The sequence below is a fragment of the Bufo bufo genome, chromosome 2 (genome assembly GCF_905171765.1).
Source record: "Bufo bufo chromosome 2, aBufBuf1.1, whole genome shotgun sequence".
NCBI lineage: Eukaryota > Metazoa > Chordata > Amphibia > Anura > Bufonidae > Bufo > Bufo bufo.
In genome coordinates this window covers 809409084-809436288 of record NC_053390.1, presented here as the reverse complement: position 1 = coordinate 809436288, position 27205 = coordinate 809409084, and the positions used below count along the sequence as shown (strand labels likewise).

Below are 27205 nucleotides of genomic sequence, written 5' to 3'. Positions count from 1 at the left end.
GGGTGGACAACATGTGTACACCGATATCAATGGATAGACAACATGTGTACACTGACATCACTGTATGGACAATGTGTGTACACCTACTGTATGGCCAAGATCTCAAGGCAGAAAACAGAAGTCGGTTATCTGCTATAGCCCCTTATATAAAAGTAGACCCCTTTATTCCACACTGATGTCCTTCTCATATCTGTACTGGTTCACATTTCGAAACTCATAGTCTTCTTTCTGAATAACAATATACATTACAGAAGTCTAGTTTTATATGACCATTAGGGTAGAGCCACACGGTCAGGTTTATTGATGTAGTTTTGGAAGTGAAAGTCAGGATGATAAAGAATACATAAGGTACAGATATGACTTCACCACTTTTTTAAATTCACTCCTGGTTCTGGCTTCCAAAACTGCATCAGTAAACCTGACCAGGTGGCCATATCCTATAGAGGTGTAGGATTGTCATTTTCATCGTTGTGGTCCATCCAGTGCGTGGTGGATCTGAATCCAAGCCCTCTAATGTTTTACAACCATGATTTTGGAACTCAATTGACTAAGGCTGGGTGAACTAGACATTTGTATATTTACATCCATATCTGGACAAGATCTATCACAATTACCCCATTTCCATTCAGTCAGCCCCCACATCAAGTGGAGATAATTTTTTCAGCTCCATTAGCCAGCACCTATAGGATTACCATAAGATTTTTTGGGCATTTGATAACATTGGCCATATCTCATCTTGTATCCAGGTTAGAGGCTATATCTCATCTTGCATCCAGGCTAGAGGCTGTATCTCATATTGTATCCGGGCTAGAAGCCGTATCTCATCTTGTATCCAGGTTAGAGGCTATATCTCATCTTGTATCCAGACTAGAGGCCATATCTCATCTTGTATCCGGGCTAGAAGCCGAATGTCATCTTGTATCCAGGTTAGAGGCCGTATTTCATCCTGTATCCAGCCTAGAGGCTGTATCTCATCTTGTATCCAGGCTAGAAGCCGTATCTCATCTTGTATCTAGGCTAGAAGCCATATCTCATCTTGTATCCAGGTTAGAGGCTATATCTCATCTTGCATCCAGACTAGAGGCCATATCTCATCTTGTATCCGGGCTAGAAGCCGAATCTCATCTTGTATCCAGGTTAGAGGCCGTATTTCATCCTGTATCCAGCCTAGAGGCTGTATCTCATCTTGTATCCAGGCTAGAAGCCATATCTCATCTTGTATCCAGGTTAGAGGCCGTATTTCATCCTGTATCCAGCCTAGAGGCTGTATCTCATCTTGTATCCAGGCTAGAAGCCATATCTCATCTTGTATCTAGGCTAGAAGCCATATCTCATCTTGTATCTAGGTTAGAGGCTATATCTCATCTTACATCCAGGCTAGAGGCTGTATCTCAGATTGTATCCGGGCCAGAAGCTGTATCTCATCTTGTATCCAGACTAGAGGCTATATCTCATCTTGTATCCAGACTAGAGGCCGTATCTCATCTTGTATCCGGGCTAGAAGCCGTATCTCATCTTGTATCCAGGTTAGAGGCCGTATTTCGCCCTGTATCCAGTCTAGAGGCTGTATTTCATCTTGTATCCAGGCTAGAAGCCATATCTCATCTTGTATCTAGGCTAGAAGCCATATCTCATCTTGTATCCAGGTTAGAGGCTATATCTCATCTTACATCCAGGCTAGAGGCTGTATCTCATATTGTATCCGGGCTAGAAGCTGTATCTCATCTTGTATCCAGACTAGAGGCTATATCTCATCTTGTATCCAGACTAGAGGCCGTATCTCATCTTGTATCCGGGCTAGAAGCCGTATCTCATCTTGTATCCAGGTTAGAGGCCGTATTTCGCCCTGTATCCAGTCTAGAGGCTGTATTTCATCTTGTATCCAGGCTAGAGGCTGTATCTCATCTTGTATCCAGGCTAGAAGCCGTATCTCATCTTGTATCCAGGCTAGAGGCCGTATCTCATCTTGTATCCAGGCTAGAGGCCGTATCTCATCTTGTATCCAGGCTAGAGGCCGTATCTCATCTTGTATCCAGGCTAGAAGCCATATCTCATCTTGTATCCAGGCTAGACGCCATATTTCATCTTGTATCCAGGCTAGAGGCTGTATCTCATCTTGTATCCAGGCTAGAGGCTGTATCTTATCTTGAATCCAGGCTAGAGGCCATATCTCATCTTGTATCCAGACTAGAGGCCGTATCTCATCTTGTATCCAGACTAGAGGCCGTATCTCATCTTGTATCCAGGCTAGAGCCTGTATCTCATCTTGTATCCAGGCTAGAGGCTGTATCTCATCTTGTATTCAGGCTAGAGGCTGTATCTCATCTTGTATCCAGGCTAGAGGCTGTATCTCATCTTGTATTCAGGCTAGAGGCTGTATCTCATCTTGTATCCAGCCTAGAGGCTGTATCTCATCTTGCATCTAGGCTAGAAGTCGTATCTCATCCTGTATCCAGACTGGAAGCCGTATCTCATCCTGTATCCAGGCTAGAGGCCGTATCTCATCCTGTATCCTGGCTAGAGGCTGTATCTCATCCTGTAACCAGGCTAGAGGCCGTATCTCATCCGGTATCCAGGCTGGAGCGGGCCCAACAGGGTCCTAGAGCCTCCTTTCCCTGATAAACTTCTCCTTTCTTTCTAATATTGTAATTGCTTACATTTATCATCATTACAATCAAAGATAGAAAGTTTCATTCAATTCCAACAACTCCTTCTTGGTGTATAAAAAGGGGTTAAGGTCCGCTCTGCAATAAAGGAAATCTTAGTAACACAAAATCAAATTCTTTTTATGCTGCTTTTTCCAATCTCCTCCTTATCCTTCGCAGCTTCTTAGTCTCTGAACCAACGAGCGGTATTGGGTATGCTTCTCACTCCTTCAAAGACAGTATCAACATAGCACAGACCCGCATGTAAATTAGTTCACGTTTCTTTATTATACTTACAAAATCGTAATCTTGAACATCACATGGGACATATGATAAAGCCCTTTTGTTCATATAACTCCTTCTTGGTGCCCTATATTTTCTCAATGAGTGTATTTTTCCTACCATTGTCCTGTTCTTCACAGCCTCTAAGTAACTGGCATTACAAGCTAATCTTTGCAGGTGCCAGGAGGTTTCAGCTTTGATGGGGTCACTGTGACCCAGTACTTAGTTGTCCAAATGTGGACAACCTGACCGCTTGTTTACCGCAAGGCTGCAGTCAAATGGAAAAAGCCCTGCTGCCTCTATTACCCGCTCCTATTTGTCTCTCATATAATTTACGTTCAGGCCATATAAATGAAGTCAAAATGGTTTGAAAGTAAAAATAAAAAAAGAACATTAAAAGGTTGTAAAAGTAGTAATGATAGTGGCTGTTGACAAACTAAAGTGTTCTGTGGAAATGATGGCTGTTATAAACTACTTCACATGCCGTATTATATGCAGGTCTGTCAGAGAACAGCTCTTTTCATTCCTGTCACTAAAAGAGGTTGACCAGTGCTTAAAGTGAAACTCCAGGCGAAATCTCATCATTGGAGTTAGTAGGGCCATATAACAGCAGGGGAGTCAATAGCTTCAAAAACAACTACTGCTGTATGAGGCTGTGCAAAACCCCACCCATCTCTATGACATCACTTCCTGCTCTGTAGCTATTGGCTGAGGCTGCACCTGACAGACTTCCTACTCCTCCCACTTCCTGCATGCACTCAGCACACAATCCTGTTAATACTGAATGTTTTCTGCAGAAATAGAAGGAGCTGTAGACAATCTGGACATGGATGAGAAAAGGATTTGAGCTTATAGGAGACCATAGAAAGTGTTATTTACCCCGTGTATAGAATATAGTTATGTTCTATACATGTACATCAAAGTACTGTCATATAAAACTTCCATTCAGTGCTCAAACTATGCCACTATACAATGTCTAATTAATAAACCCATATAGAATCCCAAAAATGTCACCATAAAATGCTCACGGATTATTTGCACACGAATTCCACATAATTCTGCCATTCAAAGCCCAAATAAAACTCAAATTCAAATCCAAATAGTAATAGTAATGCAAAGCCTAAGTAGTTAAAGAGTAACTGTCATATTTTCATCAATCAATTTTTGCATAAGTTACTGCTACTGCAGCATTATGCAATCTTTAGTTTCTTCACATACCACAGCTTTTCTTGAGTTTTTCTTAGTTAAGGCTGTTTTACCCCTACAATACGAGGATCTTCTGAAGATGGCTCCTCTGCCAGTTTTCTGAGGCCAAAACTGCCTTCCCTCACTTTCCATACACACCTACTTTAGTCAGCAGCTTCCTGCCAGCCAATCAGATTGGATTACTGAGAGAAACGCCCCCTCACTCTGAAGCCTGATGCAGGCATGCAGCATGAAGGACCGCCCCTCTGTCTTCTGTTTACACTGAAGGGAAGACAGACAAGCCATAGCAAAGCTCTATTATGGGACCAATTGAAAGGCATAGGGGACAATAATGAAAGCTTCTGTTATAAGGTAATTTCAGATCTTTTGGCAATCATTGACAGACTAACTCAGGTATACATGTCTAGTTCTAATAAACTATCAAATAAAAAAAATATGACAGTAACACTTTAAGGGTTTACTGGTAAAATCTTACATATATTAGGAAATTAAACAGGTAAATGCTATGGACCCTTGTGGTCGAGGGCGGAAGGTTTTCATTGTCCACTCTTAGCTTGCTCCTAAAAATCTAGACCCCAGAGGATTCTTGTGATAAAAACTACACCTGTGGAAAGTGTAGTCCACCAACTGCAGAAGCGGGTCCAACTCTGAACCCTGTAATTTACTTTAAGAAGAAGTAGTGCCTCCTAGTGGTTGGAGAGTACACTCAGACCTTTATTTACTCTAGACCTGCTTGACCAGGAAGATCTTCTTAAGATTAATTCCAGTCTTTGAGGCACAAGTCCAGTGTGGAAGACTGCATGACAAAGTCATTGGACATCTCCAGTTGTGGCATGTCAGAAAATCAGCTGGAGCATACAATAATTCTGTTTATAGCGTCTTATAAAATCATTTCTAACTGGAGCCATTATTTTTCTTGGAGCAAACCCCAAGAAACAAGGACAGCTGGTCACTTAATATCTTCATCCATCATAAGAAGATTCCTTAGTGCCTGCTCTTCCGTGTGCTGCCTGAAAGGCAGAGTTCGCAGTGCATAAATCTTCAGTCTCCTGTGTAATGGGGGTTGCACATGCAGCTCCTAACACCCACCAGGGACAAGATTTGATAATTGAAAGCAGGTGCTACATAGACAAGTGCTAGGAGGATCTTGGCTGACTTTGTTCTTAAAGGTTGATGTCATCCCAGCATTTGCTTCTCTAACTCACTGGGTGGTTTGCAGAATTTTCAGAACTCTCTAGAGCCCAAAATGCCAGAGAAGTTCTGGCCTTCTACTTTATGGATTTATTGTTCTTCCTGTCAGTGCTAGGTATGTCCCTTCCAGCCGAGTCTGATATCCCATAAGCACTGGATACAATTATATTATTCATCCTAGAGTCTGGATGTGGTTTACTAACTCACCATGTCTCTGAATATTCAGCATATTACCCAAAGTATTGTAACAATAATCAAAATTCTATATATGTCTGCAAAAAACATAACTACTATAATACTGCCCCTATGTACAATACAAGAATATAACTACTATAATACTGCCTCCTATGTACAAGAATATAACTAGTATAATACTGCTCCTATGTACAAGAATATAACTACTATAATACTGCCTCCTATGTACAAGAATATAACTACTATAATACTGCTCCTATGTACAAGAATATAACTACTATAATACTGCCTCCTATGTACAAGAATATAACTACTATAATACTGCCTCCTATGTACAAGAATATAACTACTATAATACTGCCCCTATGTACAAGAATATAACTACTATAATACTGCCTCCTATGTACAAGAATATAACTACTATAATACTGCCTCCTATGTACAAGAATATAACTACTATAATACTGCTCCTATGTACAAGAATATAACTACTATAATACTGCCTCCTATGTACAAGAATATAACTACTATAATACTGCCTCCTATGTACAAGAATATAACTACTATAATACTGCCTCCTATGTACAAGAATATAACTACTATAATACTGCTCCTAAGTACAAGAATATAACTACTATAATACTGCCTCCTATGTACAATAATATAACTACTATAATACTGCTCCTATGTACAAGAATATAACTACTATAATACTGCTCCTATGTAAAAGAATATAACTACTATAATACTGCTCCTATGTACTAAAATATAACTACTATAATACTGCTCCTATGTACAAGAATATAACTACTATAATACTGCTCCTATGTACTAAAATATAACTACTATAATACTGCCTCCTATGTATTAGAATATAACTACTATAATACTGCTCCTAAGTACAAGAATATAACTACTATAATACTGACTCCTATGTATTAGAATATAACTACTATAATACTGCTCTTATGTACAAGAATATAACTACTATAATACTGCTCCTATGTACAGGAATATAACTACTATAATACTGCCTCCTATGTACAAGAAATAACTACTATAATACTGCTCCTATATACAAGAATATGACTACTATAATACTGCTCCTATGTACAAGAATATAACTACTATAATACTGCTCCTATGTACAAGAATATAACTACTATAATACTGCTCCTATGTACTAAAATATAACTACTATAATACTGCTCCTATGTACAATAATATAACTACTATAATACTGCTCCTATGTACTAAAATATAACTACTATAATACTGCCTCCTATGTATTAGAATATAACTACTATAATACTGCTCCTAAGTACAAGAATATAACTACTATAATACTGCCTCCTATGTATTAGAATATAACTACTATAATACTGCTCTTATGTACAAGAATATAACTACTATAATACTGCTCCTATGTACAGGAATATAACTACTATAATACTGCTCCTATGTACAAGAATATAACTACTATAATACTGCCTCCTATGTACAAGAATATAACTACTATAATACTGCTCCTATATACAAGAATATGACTACTATAATACTGCTTCCTATGTACAAGAATGTAACTACTATAATACTGCTCCTATGTACAGGAATGTAACTACTATAATACTGCCTCCTATGTATTAGAATATAACTACTATAATACTGCTCCTATGTACAAGAATATAACTACTATAATACTGCTCCTATGTACAAGAATATAACTACTATAATACTGCTCCTATGTACAAGAATATAACTACTATAATACTGCCTCCTATGTACAAGAATGTAACTACTATAATACTGCCTCCTATGTATTAGAATATAACTACTATAATACTGCTCCTATGTACAAGAATATAACTACTATAATACTGCCTCCTATATACAAGAATATAACTACTATAATACTGCTCCTATGTACAAGAATATAACTACTATAATACTGCTCCTATGTACATGAATATAACTACTATAATACTGCTCCTATGTACAAGAATATAACTACCATAACACTGCCTCCTATGTATTCGAATATAACTACTATAATACTGCTCCTATGTACAAGAATATAACTACTATAATACTGCTCCTATGTACAAGAATATAACTACTATAATACTGCTCCTATGTACAAGAATATAACTACTATAATACTGCTCCTATGCACTAGTGTTGAGCGAGCATGCTCGGCTGAACTGATGTTCGGCGTGAGCATCGCTATGCTCGGCACATTGCAGTGCTCGGCTAAATACTGCGGGTGCTCGAGTATAATTTAATACAATGAAAATCAATGGGAGACCCGAGCATCAAACCAGGGACCCCCTGCTCTGAAGAAGAGAGGGTGTCTGGTTCACAAAAAAAGGTTAGAAATTGATGGAAACCCCATCAAAATGGTTTGGAAACAGCATTAAGAGGACAGCTGGATGGGTCTTGGACTCCTATTATCTATGACATACAATAGACAACCAGACAAAGGCTATATGCCAAAAGCCAGGTACAGTACAGACCAAAAGTTTGGACACACCTTCTCATTCAAACAGTTTTCTTTATTTTCATGAATATGAAGGCATCAAAACTATGAATTAACACATGTGGAATTATATACATAACAAACAAGTGTGAAATAACAGAAAATATGTCATATTCTAGGTTCTTCAAAGTAGCCACCTTTTGCTTTGATTACTGCTTTGCACACTCTTGGCATTCTCTTGATGAGCTTCAAGAGGTAGTCCCCTGAAATGGTCTTCCAACAGTCTTGAAGGAGTTCCCAGAGATGCTTAGCACTTGTTGGCCCTTTTGCCTTCACTCTGCGGTCCAGCTCACCCCAAACCATCTCGATTGGGTTCAGGTCCGGTGACTGTGGAGGCCAGGTCATCTGGCGCAGCACCCCATCACTCTCCTTCATGGTCAAATAGCCCTTACTTTCAAAGTTTTCCCAATTTTTAGGCTGACTGACTGACCTTCATTTCTTAAAGTAATGATGGCCACTCGTTTTTCTTTACTTAGCTGCTTTTTTCTTGCCATAATGCAAATTCGAACAGTCTATTCAGTAGGACTATCAGCTGTGTATCCACCTGACTTCTCCTCAACGCAACTGATGGTCCCAACCCCATTTATAAGGCAAGAAATCCCACTTATTAGTGAAGTGAAGTGAAAACCATTTCAGGGGACTACCTCTTGAAGCTCATCAAGAGAATGCCAAGAGTGTGCAAAGCAATAATCAAAGCAAAAGGTGGCTACTTTGAAGAACCTAGAATATGACATATTTTCAGTTGTTTCACACTTGTTTGTTATGTATATAATTCCACATGTGTTAATTCATAGTTTTGATGCCTTCAGTGTGAATCTACAATTTTCATAGTCATGAAAATAAAGAAAACTCTTTGAATGAGAAGGTGTGTCCAAACTTTTGGTCTGTACTGTATGTGGAAGCCAACAATCTATCCATGAGACAGAAAACAGTCCACATACTTACAATGGCAGCCTTGTGCACTATGAGACATTCCAAACCTGCTCTCATCTGACTGAGAGCCAGTAAGCCTCAAACTTGCTTCACATCTGTTGGATGGCTTGGGTGGACCTGTGCACTTAGATCAATATCATTAGGGTGACAAAAAGTTTTCTGATTGTCCTAACATAATATTGAATAAACTGAGGAAAGTGAGGTAGCTAGCAGGGTAGAGGGAAGAGTGCCAGGGAGGCTAGCCCTGATCTTACACACCCCAACAAGTTTGCACGTTTGGCAGATGAGGGGGATATCAGTCCAGGGACGGCACTGCTGCAGCCGGACACTTCCTCTGCCAGTCAGGGGAATGTCAGCTCCAGTATGCAGGGAACCAGGAGAGCAGGGCAGGCCAGACAGGTGCTGGTAGTGGGAGACTCCATTATTAGGGGAACAGATAGGGAAATCTGTCACAAAGACCGTGATCGCCGAACAGTGTGCTGTCTTCCTGGCGCTCGAGTTCGACACATTGCGGATCGGGTTGACAGATTACTGGGAGGGGCTGGAGAAGATCCAGCGGTCATGGTCCATATCGGAACCTATGACAAAGTTAGAGGAAGGTGGAGAGTCCTTAAAAATGATTTTAGGGATTTAGGTCACAAGCTTAGGGCAAGGACCTCAAAGGTAGTGTTTTCCGAAATACTGCCTGTACCACGAGCCACACAAGAAAGTCAGCAGGAGATTTGGGAGGTTAACAAGTGGCTAAAGAACTGGTTTTGGTTCCTGGAGAACTGGGCCGACTTCTCTGTCAGCTACAGACTCTATCGTAGGGATGGGCTGAACCTCAAAGGGGAAGGGGCAGCTGTGTTGGTGGAGAAGATGGCTAGAAGGTTGGAGGAGTGTTTAAACTAGGGACTGGGGGGGAGGGTAATTACGTTATAGGATAGGAAGATAGTAGAGATAGAGCCCGGGGGCAAGGTAGTGGGACTGGGGGAGGAATGGAAGGAGGGACTAGAACAGTTCAGAAGGAAACGTGTAGGGTAAAAAATATACCTAAACCTCTTAATTGTATGTATACTAATGAAAAACCGAGATATTGGGTGAGCACTCTGTCACTTGGTCTTATAATAAAAGTTTAATTAAACTCAGATAAAATACTTATATAACATAAAATAGATTCATATGTGACATAAACCACAAAATAATATACAATATAAAACATTCCTCATAAAATCGCATCAATTTACAGATGGGAAGGATCCCTTATGTCCACAGTAATTGGCTGAAAGTTCTGTGTTACTGCAAAGTGATAAAGTGCTCTGCAGTTATTCAGACTCAAATCTGTATGTGTATGAATATACACGCACTGGGAGTATAAAGTCTAATCTCTAATTTGTAGACAATCTTAGATGGTGGTCTTCATTCACACAATATTGCACATATACTTAAGTTCCTTTTGGTGGATGACACGTTGGGTCATATATTGCATTTGATACAGTCTTATGCCTGTAGTATACAGGTTTTATATCGGAAATATGCAGGCTTTCTTATGCCGGTTTTTATGCAGGATTTTATAGGTAAATTCTTCTTACCTTCCTTTTTGTTCTTTAATGCCTTTCTCTAGTTTGGCGAGGGCGGCGCGGGACACAGTCGGCGTCTCACTGCGCACTCCTCAAGCCAACTTACCCGAAATCTCGCGGAAGTTGAGGCACTGTTCCGGCTTTACCTGACTCACGTAACTTCCGTCTAGCACAATAAGGAAAGAGAAAGTCTATCTCGATTTTTAATGTTAGTTATGATCATTTCAACATTCGCATGGCCATGCTAATTATTGCGGAGGTACTTCTTCTCTAGTATGTGCGATCCAGCCCATACATTTTGCGATTTTATGAGGAATGTTTTATATTGTATATTATTTTGAGGTTTATGTCGCATTACGAGTCTATTTTATGTTATATAAGTATTTTATCTGAGTTTAATTAAACTTTTATTATAAGACCAAGTGACAGAGTGCTCACCCAATATCTCGGTTTTTCCTTACAATTTACAAATAGAGGGTGGGTATCCCTCAACCTTGGGTTTGCAGCACCTAATCCATAATCCCATCTAGAGTGAGCCACCGTTCTTAAAGTGTATGTATACTAATGCCAGAAGCCTGACTAATAAAACTGGTGAACTGGAATTAGTGATGTATGAGGAGGACTATGAGATAGTGGGAATAACTGAGACATGGCTGGATGATAGCTATGACTGGGCAGTTAATGTACAAGGTTACAGTCTGTTTAGAAAGGATCGGCAATACCGGAGAGGGGGAGGGGTCTGCCTTTATGTAAAGTCTTGTCTAAAGACCACAGTTCGAGAAGATATAAGTGAGGGACATGAATATGTGGAGTCACTGTGGGTAGAAATAAATGGAGGCAAAAATAATAATAAATTACTAATAGGAATTTATTATAAACCACCTAATATACCAGAGTCCACAGAAAATCTACTACTAAACGAGATAGATGAAGTGGCAAATCATAATGAGGTGGTTATTATGGGGGACTTCAACTACCCAGATATAGACGGAAACAGGTTCTTGGCAATAACCAAAGACAATTACCTTTCCCAACTGGTTCAGGACCCGACTAGAAGGATGGCCATACTGGACTTAGTATTAACCAATAGACCTGACAGAACAACAGATGTGCAGGTCGGGGGACACCTGGCAAATAGTGACCATAAAGTAATAACCTTCCAAAAGTTTGGAACAAAAATACCAAACTTTGAAAAAGCTAACTTTAGCCAACTAAGAGAGGCCATAGGCCTAACTAACTGGGACAAAGTCCTCAAAAATAAAAATACAGCTACAAAATTGGATATTTTTAAAAGCATCCTAAAATCTAATTGTGAGAGGTACATACCTTATGGGAATAAAAGGTTAAGGAACAAAAAGAAACCAATGTGGATAAATAGAACTGTAAAGAATGCAATAAATGACAAAAAGAAAACATTTAAATCACTAAAACAGGAGGGTAGCGAGGAAGCACTGAAAAACTATAAGGAAAAAAATAGAATATGTAAAAAACAAATAAAAGCCGCAAAACTAGAGACCGAGAGATTAATTGCCAAAGAGAGCAAAACTAACTCTAAAATGTTCTTCAATTATATAAATGGTAAAAAGTATAAATCTGAAGGTGTCGGCCCTCTACAGAACAATGAGGGGGGAGTTGCAGAGAGCGATGAGGAGAAAGCAAAGCTATTAAATATTTTTTTCTCCACTGTATTCACTGAGGAAAATAAACTGTCAGATGAAATGCAGAATGTAAAAGTAAATTCCCCATTAAAAGTGCCCTGTCTGACCCAGGAAGAAGTACAACAGCGACTTAAAAAGATTACAATAGACAAATCGCCAGGGCCAGATGGCATACACCCCCGTATTCTAAGGGAATTAAGTAATGTCATAGCCAGACCCTTATTTCTGATATTTACAGACTCTATACTGACAGGGAGTGTTCCACAGGATTGGCGCATAGCAAATATGGTGCCAATATTCAAAAAGGGTGCAAAAACAGACCCTGGAAACTATAGGCCGGTAAGTTTAACATCTGTTGTGGGTAAACTGTTTGAAGGTTTTCTAAGGGATGCTATCTTGGAGGATCTCAATGAAAACAAGCAAATAACATCATATCAGCATGGCTTCATGAGGAATCGGTCATGTCAAACTAATTTAATCAGTTTCTATGAGGAGGTAAGTTCTAGACTTGACAGCGGTGAATCAATGAATGTTGTGTATCTGGACTTCTCCAAAGCATTTGACACTGTACCACATAAAAGGTTAGTATATAAAATGAGAATGCTCGGACTGGGAGAAAACGTCTGTATGTGGGTAAGTAACTGGCTGAGTGATAGAAAACAGAGGGTGGTTATTAACGGTACACACTCAGATTGGGTCACTGTCACTAGCGGAGTACCTCAGGGGTCAGTATTGGGCCTTATTCTCTTCAATATATTTATTAATGATCTTGTAGAAGGCTTGCACAGTAAAATATACATTTTTGCAGATGACACTCAACTGTGTTAAGTAATTAACACTGAAGAGGACAGTATACTGTATATATACTACAGAGGACAGTATACTACTACAGAGGGATCTGGATAGATTAGAGGCTTGGGCAGAGAAGTGGCAGATGAGGTTTAACACTGACAAATGTAAGGTTATGCACATGGGAAGGAATAATGCAAATCACCCGTACATACTAAATGGTAAAACACTGGGTAACACTGACATGGAAAAGGACCTACGAATTTTAATAAACAGCAAACTAAGCAGTAAAAACCAGTGTCAGGCAGCTGCTGCCAAGGCCAATAAAATAATGGGTTGCATCAAAAGGGGCATAGATGCCCGTGATAAGAACATAGTCCTACCACTTTACACATCACTAGTCAGAACACACATGGAGTACTGTGTACAGTTCTGGGCTCCTGTGAACAAGGCAGACATAGCAGAGCTGGAGAGGGTTCAGAGGAGGGCAACTAAAGTAATAACTGGAATGGGGCAACTACAGTACCCTGAAAGATTATCAACATTAGGGTTATTCACTATAGAAAAAAGACAACTGAGGGGAGATCTAATTACTATGTATAAATATATCATGGGGCAGTACAGAGATCTATCCCATCATCTATTTATCCCCAGGACTGTGACGAGGGGACACCCTCTACGTCTGGAGGAAAGAAGGTTTGTACACAAACATGAAAAAGGATTCTTTACGGTAAGAGCAGTGAGGCTATGGAACTTTCTGCCTGAGGAGGTGGTGATGGTGAGTACAATAAAATAATTCAAGAGGGGCTTGGATGAATTTCTGGAGTGTAATAATATTACAGGCTATAGCTACTAGAGAGGGGTTGTTGATCCAGGGAGTTATTCTGATTGCCTTATTGGAGTCGGAAAGGAATTTTTTCCCCCTTAAGTGGGAAAAATTGGCTTGTACCTCACAGTTTTTTTTTGCCTTCCTCTGGATCAACTTGCAGGATAACAGGCCGAACTGGATGGACAGATGTATTTTTTCGGCCTTGTATAGTATGTTACTATGTTACAGTTTTGTCATGTAAAAACTCATTTGCATAATCATGGCCATATGGGAAAGAAATACAAATGAGCAGAATCTGCCTTGTTTTTCAGCTAAAAAAACATTTGCATGGAAAATTTGTGATCTTCACTACTCATGAACAGCGCCATCTATTGGATTCATAGTCTTGCCATAAGACTATGAAACCAATAGATGGCGTAGTTCATGAGTCATGAACAGCGCCGTCTATTGGTTTCATAGTCTTATGACAAGACTATTAGACTATAAGTCTTATGACAAGACTATTAGTCTTGTCATAAGACTATGAAACCAATAGATGGCGCTGTTCATCTTGTTGGGGCGTGAGTAAGTGGGGAACCCTGCTCAACAGAGTCTACACACCATGTAGCACTCATCCTTTTGCATGGAAAATTTGAGAAAAAAATTCACGATTAGAATATTCGCTATCTACACTACTAATGAACAGCGCCATCTAGTAGATTCATAGTTCATTAGTCATTACAAGCAGGGCAATAGTTCTCAGATACACCCTAGCAAGCTTATATTACCGCAGATAAAGTGCTAGAAGATGTGTGAATGATAGCAGCAATCCGATATACACCTCAGTGTTAGCGCAGGCTATTATAGACTGAGTGCTACACGGTGTGTGTACTCTGTTTAGCATGGTCCCCCACCTACTAGTGCCCCAACAAGATGAACAGCGCCATCTCTTGGTTTCACAGTCTTATGACAAGACTAATAATCTTGTCATAAGACTATGAAACTAATAGATGGCGCTGTTCATGCGTAGATCGTGAATTTTCCATGCAAATGGTTTTTCATCTGAAAAACAAGGCAGATTCTGCTCATTTGCATGTCTTCCCGATATGCCCATGTTTATGCAAATGAGTTTTTACATGACAAAACTGTATAGAAAGGTTATTGAATATTATGTTAGGACAATCAGAAAACTTTTTGTCACCCTAATGATATTGATATAGGTGCGCAGGTTCACCCAAGCCATCCAACTAATGTGAAGCAACTTTGAAGCTTACTGGCTGTCAGTCAGATGAGAGCTGGTTTGGAATGTCTCAAGGCTGCCATTGTAAGGTATGCTGACTAAGCCTATCATCTGTCTCATGGATAGATTGTTGGCTTCCACATACCTGGCTTTTGGCATATAGCCTTTGTGCGGTTGTCTATTGTGTGTCATAGATAATAGGAGTCCAAGACGCATCCAGCTATTTTCTTAATGCTGTTTCCAAACCATTTTGATGGGTTTTCCATCAATTTCTAACCTTTTTATGTGAACCAGACACCCTCTTCTCTTCCGAGCAAGGGGTGCCTGGTGTTCTCCTATTGACTTCCATTGTGCTCGGGTGCTTGGTAGAGCACACGAGCATACCGATGTGTTCGGCCAGAGCACATGAACACTTTGTTGCTCGATCAACACTACTATGTACAAGAATATATCTACTATAATACTACCTCCTATGTACAAGAATATAACTACTATAATACTACCTCCTATGTACAAGAATATAACTACTATAATACTGCTCCTATGTACAAGAATATAACTACTATAATACTACCTCCTATGTACAAGAATATAACTACTATAATACTGCCTCCTTTGTACAAGAATATACCTACTATAATACTGCCTCCTATGTACAAGAATATACCTACTATAATACTGCCTCCTTTGTACAAGAATATAACTACTATAATACTGCCCCCTATGTACAAGAATATAACTACTATAATACTGCTCCTATGTACAAGAATATAACTACTATAATACTGCTCCTATGTACAAGAATATAACTACTATAATACTGTCTCCTATGTACAAGAATATAACTACTATAATACTGCCTCCTATGTACAAGAATATAACTACTATAATACTGCTCCTATGTACAAGAATATAACTACTATAATACTGCTCCTATGTACAAGAATATAACTACTATAATACTGCTCCTATGTACAAGAATATAACTACTATAATACTGCTCCTATGTACAAGAATATAACTACTATAATACTGCTCCTATGTACAAGAATATAACTACTATAATACTGCTCCTATGTACAATAATATAACTACTATAATACTGCTCCTATGTACAAGAATATAACTACTATAATACTGCTCCTATGTACAATAATATAACTACTATAATACTGCTCCTATGTACAAGAATAGAACTACTATAATACTGCTCATATGTACAAGAATATAGCTACTATAATACTGCTCCTATGTACAAGAATATAACTACTATAATACTGCTCCTATGTACAAGAATATAACTGCTATAATACTGCTCCTATGTACAAAAATAGAACTACTAGAATACTTTCCCCAATGTACAGGAATATAACTACTATAATACTGCTCCTATGTACAAGACTATAACTACTATAATACTGCTCCTATGTACAAGAATATAACTACTATAATACTGCCTCCTATGTACAAGAATATAACTACTATAATACTGCCCCCTATGTACAAGAATATAACTACTATAATACTGCTCCTATGTACAAGAATATAACTACTATAATACACTCCTATGTACAAGAATATAACTGCTATAATACTGCCTCCTATGTACAAGAATATAACTACTATAATACTGCTCCTATGTACAAGAATATAACTACTATAATACTGCTCCTATGTACAAGAATATAACTACTATAATACTTCTCCTATGTACAAGAATATAACTACTATAATACTGCTCCTATGTACAAGAATATAACTACTATAATACTGCTCCTATGTACAAGAATATAACTACTATAATACTGCTCCTATGTACAAGAATATAACTACTATAATACTGCTCCTATGCACAAGAATATAACTACTATAATACTGCCTCCTATGTACAGGAATATAACTACTATAATACTGTTACTATGTACAAGAATATAACTACTATAATACTGCTCCTATGCACAAGAATATAACTACTATAATACTGCTCCTATGTACAAGAATATAACTACTATAATACTGCTCCTATATACAAGAATATAACTACTATAATACTTCTCCTATGTAGAAGAATATAACTACTATAATACTGCTTCTATGTACAAGGATATAACTACTATAATACTGTCTCCTATATACAAGAATATAACTACTATAATACTGCCTCCTATGTACAAGAATATAACTACTATAATACTGCTCCTATGTACAAGAATATAACTACTATAATACTGCTCCTATGTACAAGAATATAACTACTATAATACTGCTCCTATGTACAAGAATATAACTACTATAATACTGCTCCTATGTACAAGAATATAACTGCTATAATACTGCTCCTCTGTACAAGAATATAACTACTATAATACTGCTCCTATGTACAAGAATATAACTACTATAATACTGCTCCTATATACAAGAATATAACTACTATAATACTGCTCCTATGTACAATAATATAACTACTATAATACTGCTCCTATGTACAAGAATATAACTACTATAATACTGCTCCTATGTACAATAATATAACTACTATAATACTGCTCCTATGTACAAGAATATAACTACTATAATACTGCTCCTATGTACAATAATATAACTACTATAATACTGCTCCTATGTACAAGAATATAACTACTATAATACTGCTCCTATGTACAAGAATATAACTACTATAATACTGCTCCTATGTACAAGAATATAACTACTATAATACTGCTCCTATGTACAAGAATATAACTACTATAATACTGCTCATATGTACAAGAATATAACTACTATAATACTGCTCCTATGTACAAGAATATAACTACTATAATACTGCTCCTATGCACAAGAATATAACTACTATAATACTGCCTCCTATGTACAGGAATATAACTACTATAATACTGTTACTATGTACAAGAATATACAGTGGGGGAAATAATTATTTGACCCCTCACTGATTTTGTAAGTTTGTCCAATGACAAAGAAATGAAAAGTCTCAGAACAGTATCATTTCAATGGTAGGTTTATTGTAACAGTGGCAGATAGCACATCAAAAGGAAAATCGAAAAAATAACTTTAAATAAAAGATAGCAACTGATTTGCATTTCATTGAGTGAAATAAGTATTTGAACCCTCTAACAAAAAAAGACTTAATACTTGGTGGAAAAACCCTTGTTTGCAAGCACAGAGGGCAAACGTTTCTTGTAATTGATGACCAAGTTTGCGCACATTTTAGGAGGAATGTTGGTCCACTCCTCTTTGCAGATCATCTCTAAATCCCTAAGGTTTCGAGGCTGTCTCTGTGCAACTCTGAGCTTGAGCTCCCTCCATAGGTTTTCGATTGGATTAAGGTCCGGAGACTGACTAGGCCACTCCATGACCTTAATGTGCTTCTTCTTGAGCCACTCCTTTGTTGCCTTTGCTGTATGTTTTGGGTCATTGTCGTGCTGGAACACCCATCCACGACCCATTTTCAGTTTCCTGGCAGAGGGAAGGAGGTTGTCGCTCAGGATTTCACGATACATGGCTCCGTCCATTTTCCCGTTTATGCGAATAAGTTGTCCTGTGCCCTTAGCAGAAAAACACCCCCAAAGCAAAATGTTTCCACCCCCATGCTTGACGGTGGGGACGGTGTTTTGGGGGTCATAGGCAGCATTTTTCTTCCTCCAAACACAGCGAGTTGAGTTAATGCCAAAGAGCTCTATTTTGGTCTCATCAGACCACAGCACCTTCTCCCAGTCACTCTCTGAATCATTCAGGTGTTCATTGGCAAACTTCAGACGGGCCTGCACATGTGCCTTCCTGAGCAGGGGGACCTTGCGAGCCCTGCAGGATTTTAATCCATTGCGGTGTAATGTGTTTCCAATGGTTTTCTTGGTGACTGTGGTCCCTGCTAATTTGAGGTCATTAACTAACTCCTCCCGTGTAGTTCTAGGATGCTTTTTCACCTTTCTCAGAACCATTGACACCCCACGAGGTGAGATCTTGCGTGGAGCCCCAGAGCGAGGTCGATTGATGGTCATTTTGTGCTCCTTCCATTTTCGAACAATCGCACCAACAGTTGTCACCTTCTCTCCCAGCTTCTTGCTAATGGTTTTGTAGCCCATTCCAGCCTTGTGCAGGTCTACAATTTTGTCTCTGACATCCTTGGACAGCTCTTTGGTCTTTCCCATGTTGGAGAGTTTGGAGTCTGCTTGATTGATTGATTCTGTGGACAGGTGTCTTTTATACAGGTGACTAGTTAAGACAGGTGTCCTTAATGAGGGTGACTAATTGAGTAGAAGTGTCTAACCACTCTGTGGGAGCCAGAACTCTTAATGGTTGGTAGGGGTTCAAATACTTATTTCACTCAATGAAATGCAAATCAGTTGCTATCTTTTATTTAAAGTTATTTTTTCGATTTTCCTTTTGATGTGCTATCTGCCACTGTTACAATAAACCTACCATTGAAATGATACTGTTCTGAGACTTTTCATTTCTTTGTCATTGGACAAACTTACAAAATCAGCGAGGGGTCAAATAATTATTTCCCCCACTGTAACTACTATAATACTGCTCCTATGCACAAGAATATAACTACTATAATACTGCTCCTATATACAAGAATATAACTACTATAATACTTCTCCTATGTAGAAGAATATAACTACTATAATACTGCTTCTATGTACAAGGATATAACTACTATAATACTGTCTCCTATATACAAGAATATAACTACTATAATACTGCCTCCTATGTACAAGAATATAACTACTATAATACTGCTCCTATGTACAAGAATATAACTACTATAATACTGCTCCTATGTACAAGAATATAACTACTATAATACTGCTCCTATGTACAAGAATATAACTACTATAATACTGCTCCTATGTACAAGAATATAACTGCTATAATACTGCTCCTCTGTACAAGAATATAACTACTATAATACTGCTCCTATGTACAAGAATATAACTACTATAATACTGCTCCTATATACAAGAATATAACTACTATAATACTGCTCCTATGTACAATAATATAACTACTATAATACTGCTCCTATGTACAAGAATATAACTACTATAATACTGCTCCTATGTACAATAATATAACTACTATAATACTGCTCCTATGTACAAGAATATAACTACTATAATACTGCTCCTATGTACAATAATATAACTACTATAATACTGCTCCTATGTACAAGAATATAACTACTATAATACTGCTCCTATGTACAAGAATATAACTACTATAATACTGCTCCTATGTACAAGAATATAACTACTATAATACTGCTCCTATGTACAAGAATATAACTACTATAATACTGCTCATATGTACAAGAATATAACTACTATAATACTGCTCCTATGTACAAGAATATAACTGCTATAATACTGCTCCTATGTACAAAAATAGAACTACTAGAATACTTTCCCTGTATAAACTCGAGACTAGAGATTGTGTAATTTTGTGTTGTTCTCCCAGTATGGGACTTGCTAGTGGCGGTCAAATCATGGTGGGAGTTGTAGTTTTGCAACAGCTGAAGAGCCACAGGTGGGTGTACGTTCCTGTATCCTTTGTGTTTGCATCTGTTGATCACCCTCATGGTCCTCTGGGCTTCGGTGGGATGTTCCAGGACTGTTTCTAGCCACACTATCACATTATATTCTCTGTTATTATGCAGTCATATAAAGGAGGATGATGAGATCACTGTGTGTGGTGATATCCACCCTGCATATAGGACGTGCACTAGAATTACGGTATAATTACCTGCTGTGATGGACGCCAGCCTCACGTAGTCAAACCCTCTCACGAATGATTCATAGGGTGAACTCTCTAAGACACTTACACCTGAAAGAAAAAACACATTGAAACTGAGTTACCGCTGTCCCTCCTAAAGTCTTCTCTTACACTCTCATTATATTTGCTTTTCACAAAGGTAACATTTGACCGGCAATTTAATGTGAAATCGGCCCGAGTGAATGATGTCCTTGGAAGGGAACATTATCGTGGAAACTGGCAGAGCCCTCTCCGGTATCATTTCACTTTACAGGAAGGTTCTCTGCTCTTGACAGAAAAAATATTTATTCAAAGCCAACTCTAGAAGTGAAATGTTTCAATTTTCAATTTTTCAACTTTGAAATTTGGGAGGTATAATGCAGCGCTCGTCCTCAGAAGCAGAAAACATTTGTCCATTCTCACCGCTATTATTTTGCTATAACAGACCATCAGAATTGTGCTTATTCAGCTTCTCGGCAATTGCCTCCATCAGAGCTTGTTTTTTTCTACTCAAAATGGAAAAACTAGCAGTGGCCAGGTTTGAGGTGGTCCCAGCACTACGCTGGGTCATCTGAACACTGTCAAGGTGTCACCACATGTTGCTGGTCTCTTAAAGGGTTGGTGAGGCGTGGTGAACCCCAATGAGAAATAATTCCATTCAGGGTCTGCAGTAACCAGTGGGCTTCTGTACTGGAGGAATTCAGGTGTAGAACAATACAGGCGAGGCATAGAGCTGGCTTCGCCAGTCTCCTCCTTGGCAGAAGAAGGTTCTGTGCTGGCTGTCCCTCTGTCTCTCAGAAGGGTGGTACCCTGGCCAAAGGTCTGGTAGCCCAAGGTCTATGGCTCAGTCATCCGCCTGGCCATCTAGTCAAAGATCTGGTGATCCAGGGCCTGTGGCAGAGTATCATCTTCTTCTAGTCACTAATGTAGTCTAGGAGAGTCTCTCCTACTAATCACTGATCCCAAACTGCAGAACACTAAGGGCTCTGACTGCTCTCCTTATCTACAGTTTCTAGCTGAACTAGAACCTTCTGGTAGGAGGGGTGGAGTGGAGAAGCACAGCTTAAACAAATACAATGCAGTTTCAGTCTGCCATAGACTAGTATAGAGTTTCAATAAAAGTCTATGGGAAGACTAAACTGTTTTTTTCCAGACATAAACAAGTCTTCAGATATATACAACTCAGCTAAACCAGACAGTCAGAAGGTCAGTGCTGGTGTCTAGTTTTTGTATAGTCCCTGATAATAACCGTGGAAGATTTCTAACTTCTGTATAGATAGAAAGCCCCAAAGTCTCTTAGCTGGCTGTGGATTAACCCTTTCCATGGTGCAGTGCAGATCTAGTGTAACAAAAGTGCTAAAGAACAGGATATGTTGTAATAAACATATAAAATGCAGTTCAACAATATGAAACAGTGTAAGTGTGAACAATGGCATAAAATCATAGTATAAGTTAACCCTTTGAAGTGCACAACTGTAGAGAGTTGACGGCTTTGCGTAGCAGCAATAGGGGCAAATGTCTAAATACGTCCATAGTCCAAAGTACCCTTGCTCCAGGGCACTACAACTATAATTAAATGGTACCTGTTACTAAGATTAAACCTATTAAAGCAATCAAACGGGCTGGTAGGGTTGTTCCTGCTGTTTAAAATGATACCTGTCTCTGTGAAAATTGGTGGTGGCGTTTTTGAGAAAAAGGACTTCTATTTGTAGCGCACCGAGGGGCGGGGCCTAGCTTCAGCTGATCAGCGCTGACCACACCTCTTGGTGCGCTAAAGCTTTAATTTGGATGAAGAATAAAAGTATTTTTGCTCGGGAATGCCGCCACCGATTTTAACACGACATGTATCATTTTAATCAGCAGGAACAGCACTATAAGGTAGTATGCCTACTTTAATAGGGTTGATCCTGAGGACAACTGCTCTTTAACCCCCTTCCCATCTACTCCTTGTGTCCCATGCAAATCTAGGACTGTAATGAAATGTAGGTAAAGTAGGTGGTCGATGGTATTTTTCAAATTTTCAAAAGTTTCATTATAACATACTTAATGTTTCAATTCCTGCTAAGATCTCTGCTTGTTGTCAGTGAATAGTATATGCCTGTTTACATTCAGAGGCTAAAACCCCATCCTATTCTGCTTTCATGGGTGCACAGCTCACCCTTCTGTATCAACCCTGCACCCAAGTCAATTAGATGTGAACAAAAATGGTTTCCTTCACTGACTGCAAGCAGTGATCTTGTATCCTATAAGCCACATGACCATTTCCATCCCATTGCTCCACACTGCTTTTGCTTCCAGTACTCGACTGTGTTCTCGCCTGACATACACCTCTCAGCTACTCCTTCCTGCCAGTGACTTTTTCATAATTTGTCATCTAGGAGGCTTGAAGCAGAATCTCAGAAATGTGCATCTTTTCTGGCTCTCATTATTATTGCTGCCATGGTCTATTACTTGTGATATTACAGCAACAACATTTTTTTTCATGGCAGTTAAAACAGACAGACAACAGCGTGTATTGATTAAAGCGAGCCGCCAGTTACACGGCAAATGATGGAAATAAATCATCACTGCAGGAATGGGGCACATTTATGGGAAATGTTGTGAGATGAGCAAGTCTGGCTGATTCAGAGGAAGACTGCGCTGTTATTAAAGTGCTGATCAACCAATGGAATATGAAGTGTCCAATGCTATCCGGTATACCAGGGTGGCCCAGTGATACCTGCCATAGTTACTCCAGGGTGGTCCGGTGATATATGAGGTATTTCGCGTTATATACTATAATTATTCCAGGGTGGCCCAGTGATACCTGCCATAGTTACCGGTAATATATGAGGTATTTAGCGTTATATACTATAATTATTCCAGGGTGGTCCGGTGGTATATGAGGTATCTAGAATTATATACTATATTCCAGGGTGGTCCAGTGGTATATAAGTTATTTTGTGTTATATACCATAATTAGTCCAGGGTGGTCCGGTGGTATATGAGGTATCTAGCATTATATACTATAACTATTCCAGGGGGGTCCGGTGGTATATGAGGTATTTAGTGTTATATACTATAATTAGTCCAGGGTGGTCCGTGGTATATGAGGTATCTAGCATTATATACTATAATTAGTCCAGGGTGGTCCGGTGGTATATGAGGTATTTAGTGTTATATACTATAATTAGTCCAGGGTGGTCCGGTGGTATATGAGGTATTTAGTGTTATATACTATAATTAGTCCAGGGTGGTCCGTTGGTATATGAGGTATTTAGTGTTATATACTATAATTAGTCCAGGGTGGTCCGGTGGTATATGAGGTATTTAGTGTTATATACTATAATTAGTCCAGGGTGGTCCGGTGGTATATGAGGTATTTAGTGTTATATACTATAATTAGTCCAGGGTGGTCCGTTGGTATATGAGGTATTTAGTGTTATATACTATAATTAGTCCAGGGTGGTCCGGTGGTATATGAGGTATTTAGTGTTATATACTATAATTAGTCCAGGGTGGTCCGGTGGTATATGAGGTATTTAGTGTTATATACTATAATTATTCCAGGGTGGTCCGGTGGTATATGAGGTATCTAGCATTATATACTATAATTATTACAGGGTGGTCCGGTGGTATATGAGGTATTTAGTGTTATATACTATAATTAGTCCAGGGTGGTCCGGTGGTATATGAGGTATTTAGTGTTATATACTATAATTAGTCCAGGGTGGTCCGGTGGTATATGAGGTATTTAGTGTTATATACTATAATTAGTCCAGGGTGGTCCGGTGGTATATGAGGTATTTAGCATTATATACTATAATTAGTCCAGGGTGGTCCGGTGGTATATGAGGTATTTAGTGTTATATACTATAATTAGTCCAGGGTGGTCCGGTGGTATATGAGGTATTTAGTGTTATATACTATAATTAGTCCAGGGTGGTCCGGTGGTATATAAGGTATCTAGCATTATATACTATAATTATTACAGGGTGGTCCGGTGGTATATGAGGTATTTAGTGTTATATACTATAATTAGTCCAGGGTGGTCCGGTGGTATATGAGGTATTTAGTGTTATATACTATAATTAGTCCAGGGTGGTCCGGTGGTATATGAGGTATTTAGTGTTATATACTATAATTAGTCCAGGGTGGTCCGGTGGTATATGAGGTATTTAGTGTTATATACTATAATTAGTCCAGGGTGGTCCGGTGGTATATGAGGTATTTAGTGTTATATACTATAATTAGTCCAGGGTGGTCCGGTGGTATATGAGGTATTTAGTGTTATATACTATAATTAGTCCAGGGTGGTCCGGTGGTATATGAGGTATTTAGTGTTATATACTATAATTAGTCCAGGGTGGTCCGGTGGTATATGAGGTATTTAGTGTTATATACTATAATTAGTCCAGGGTGGTCCGGTGGTATATGAGGTATTTAGTGTTATATACTATAATTAGTCCAGGGTGGTCCGTTGGTATATGAGGTATTTAGTGTTATATACTATAATTAGTCCAGGGTGGTCCGGTGGTATATGAGGTATTTAGTGTTATATACTATAATTAGTCCAGGGTGGTCCGGTGGTATATGAGGTATCTAGCATTATATACTATAATTATTACATGGTGGTCCGGTGGTATATGAGGTATTTAGTGTTATATACTATAATTAGTCCAGGGTGGTCCGGTGGTATATGAGGTATCTAGCATTATATACTATAATTATTACAGGGTGGTCCGGTGGTATATGAGGTATTTAGTGTAATATACTATAATTAGTCCAGGGTGGTCCGGTGGTATATGAGGTATTTAGTGTTATATACTATAATTAGTCCAGGGTGGTCCGTTGGTATATGAGGTATTTAGTGTTATATACTATAATTAGTCCAGGGTGGTCCGGTGGTATATGAGGTATTTAGTGTTATATACTATAATTACTCCAGGGTGGTCCGGTGGTATATGAGGTATTTAGTGTTATATACTATAATTAGTCCAGGGTGGTCCGGTGGTATATGAGGTATTTAGTGTTATATACTATAATTAGTCCAGGGTGGTCCGGTGGTATATGAGGTATAGAAACATAGAAACATAGAAACATAGAATGTGTCGGCAGATAAGAACCATTTGGCCCATCTAGTCTGCCCAATATACTGAATACTATGGATAGCCCCCGGCCTTATCTTATATGAAGGATGGCCTTATGCCTATCCCATGCATGCTTAAACCCCTTCACTGTATTTGCAGCTACCACTTCTGCAGGAAGGCTATTCCATGCATCCACTACTCTCTCAGTAAAGTAATACTTCCTTATATTACTTTTAAACCTTTGCCCCTCTAATTTAAAACTGTGTCCTCTTGTGGTAGTTTTTCTTCTTTTAAATATGCTCTCTTCCTTTACCGAGTTGATTCCCTTTATGTATTTAAAAGTTTCTATCATATCCCATCTGTCTCGTCTTTCTTCCAAGTTGTACATGTTAAGGTCCTTTAACCTTTCCTGGTAAGTTTTATCCTGCAATCCATGTACTAGTTTAGTAGCTCTTCTCTGAACTCTCTCTAGAGTATCTATATCCTTCTGGAGATATGGCCTCCAGTACTGCGCACAATACTCCAAGTGAGGTCTCACCAGTGTTCTGTACAGCGGCATAAGCACTTCACTCTTTCTACTGCTTATACCTCTCCCTATACATCCAAGCATTCTGCTGGCATTTCGTGCTGCTCTATTACATTGTCTTCCCAACTTTAAGTCTTCTGAAATAATTACTCCTAAATCCCTTTCCTCAGATACTGAGGTCAGGACTGTGTCAAATATTCTATATTCTGCCCTTGGGTTTTTACGCCCCAGGTGCATTATCTTGCACTTATCCACATTAAATTTCAGTTGCCAGAGTTCTGACCATTCTTCTAGTTTTCCTAAATCCTTTTCCATTTGGCGTTTCCCTCCAGGAACATCAACCCTGTTACATATCTTTGTGTCATCAGCAAAAAGACAAACCTTACCATCGAGGCCTTTTGCAATTTCACTTATGAAGATATTAAACAAAATCGGTCCCAGTACAGATCCCTGTGGAACCCCACTGGTAACATTACCTTGTTTTGAATGTTCTCCATTGACTACAACCCTCTGTTGTCTGTCACTCAGCCACTGCCTAATCCACTCAACAATATGGGAGTCCATGCTCAATGACTGCAGTTTATTGATAAGTCTTCTATGTGGGACAGTGTCAAAAGCCTTACTAAAATCTAGATATGCGATGTCTACTGCACCTCCACCGTCTATTATTTTATTCACCCAGTCAAAAAAATCTATAAGATTTGTTTGACATGATCTCCCTGAAGTAAACCCATGTTGTTTTTCATCTTGCAATCCATGGGATTTTAGATGTTCCACAATCCTATCCTTTAATAGG

The 27205-nt window shown here is 38.7% G+C and overlaps 1 protein-coding gene across 1 annotated transcript in view; it reads right to left on the bottom strand.

Annotated features, from left to right (window-relative positions):
* GFRA4 (GDNF family receptor alpha 4) overlaps nucleotides 1–27205 on the bottom strand; it is a 447902-nt gene that overhangs the window by 28680 nt on the left and 392017 nt on the right. Inside the window, exon 4 of the mRNA XM_040419328.1 lies at nucleotides 20806–20886. Within this exon, the coding sequence (XP_040275262.1) occupies nucleotides 20806–20886 (81 nt within the window). The remainder of the gene's footprint in view (nucleotides 1–20805; nucleotides 20887–27205) is intronic.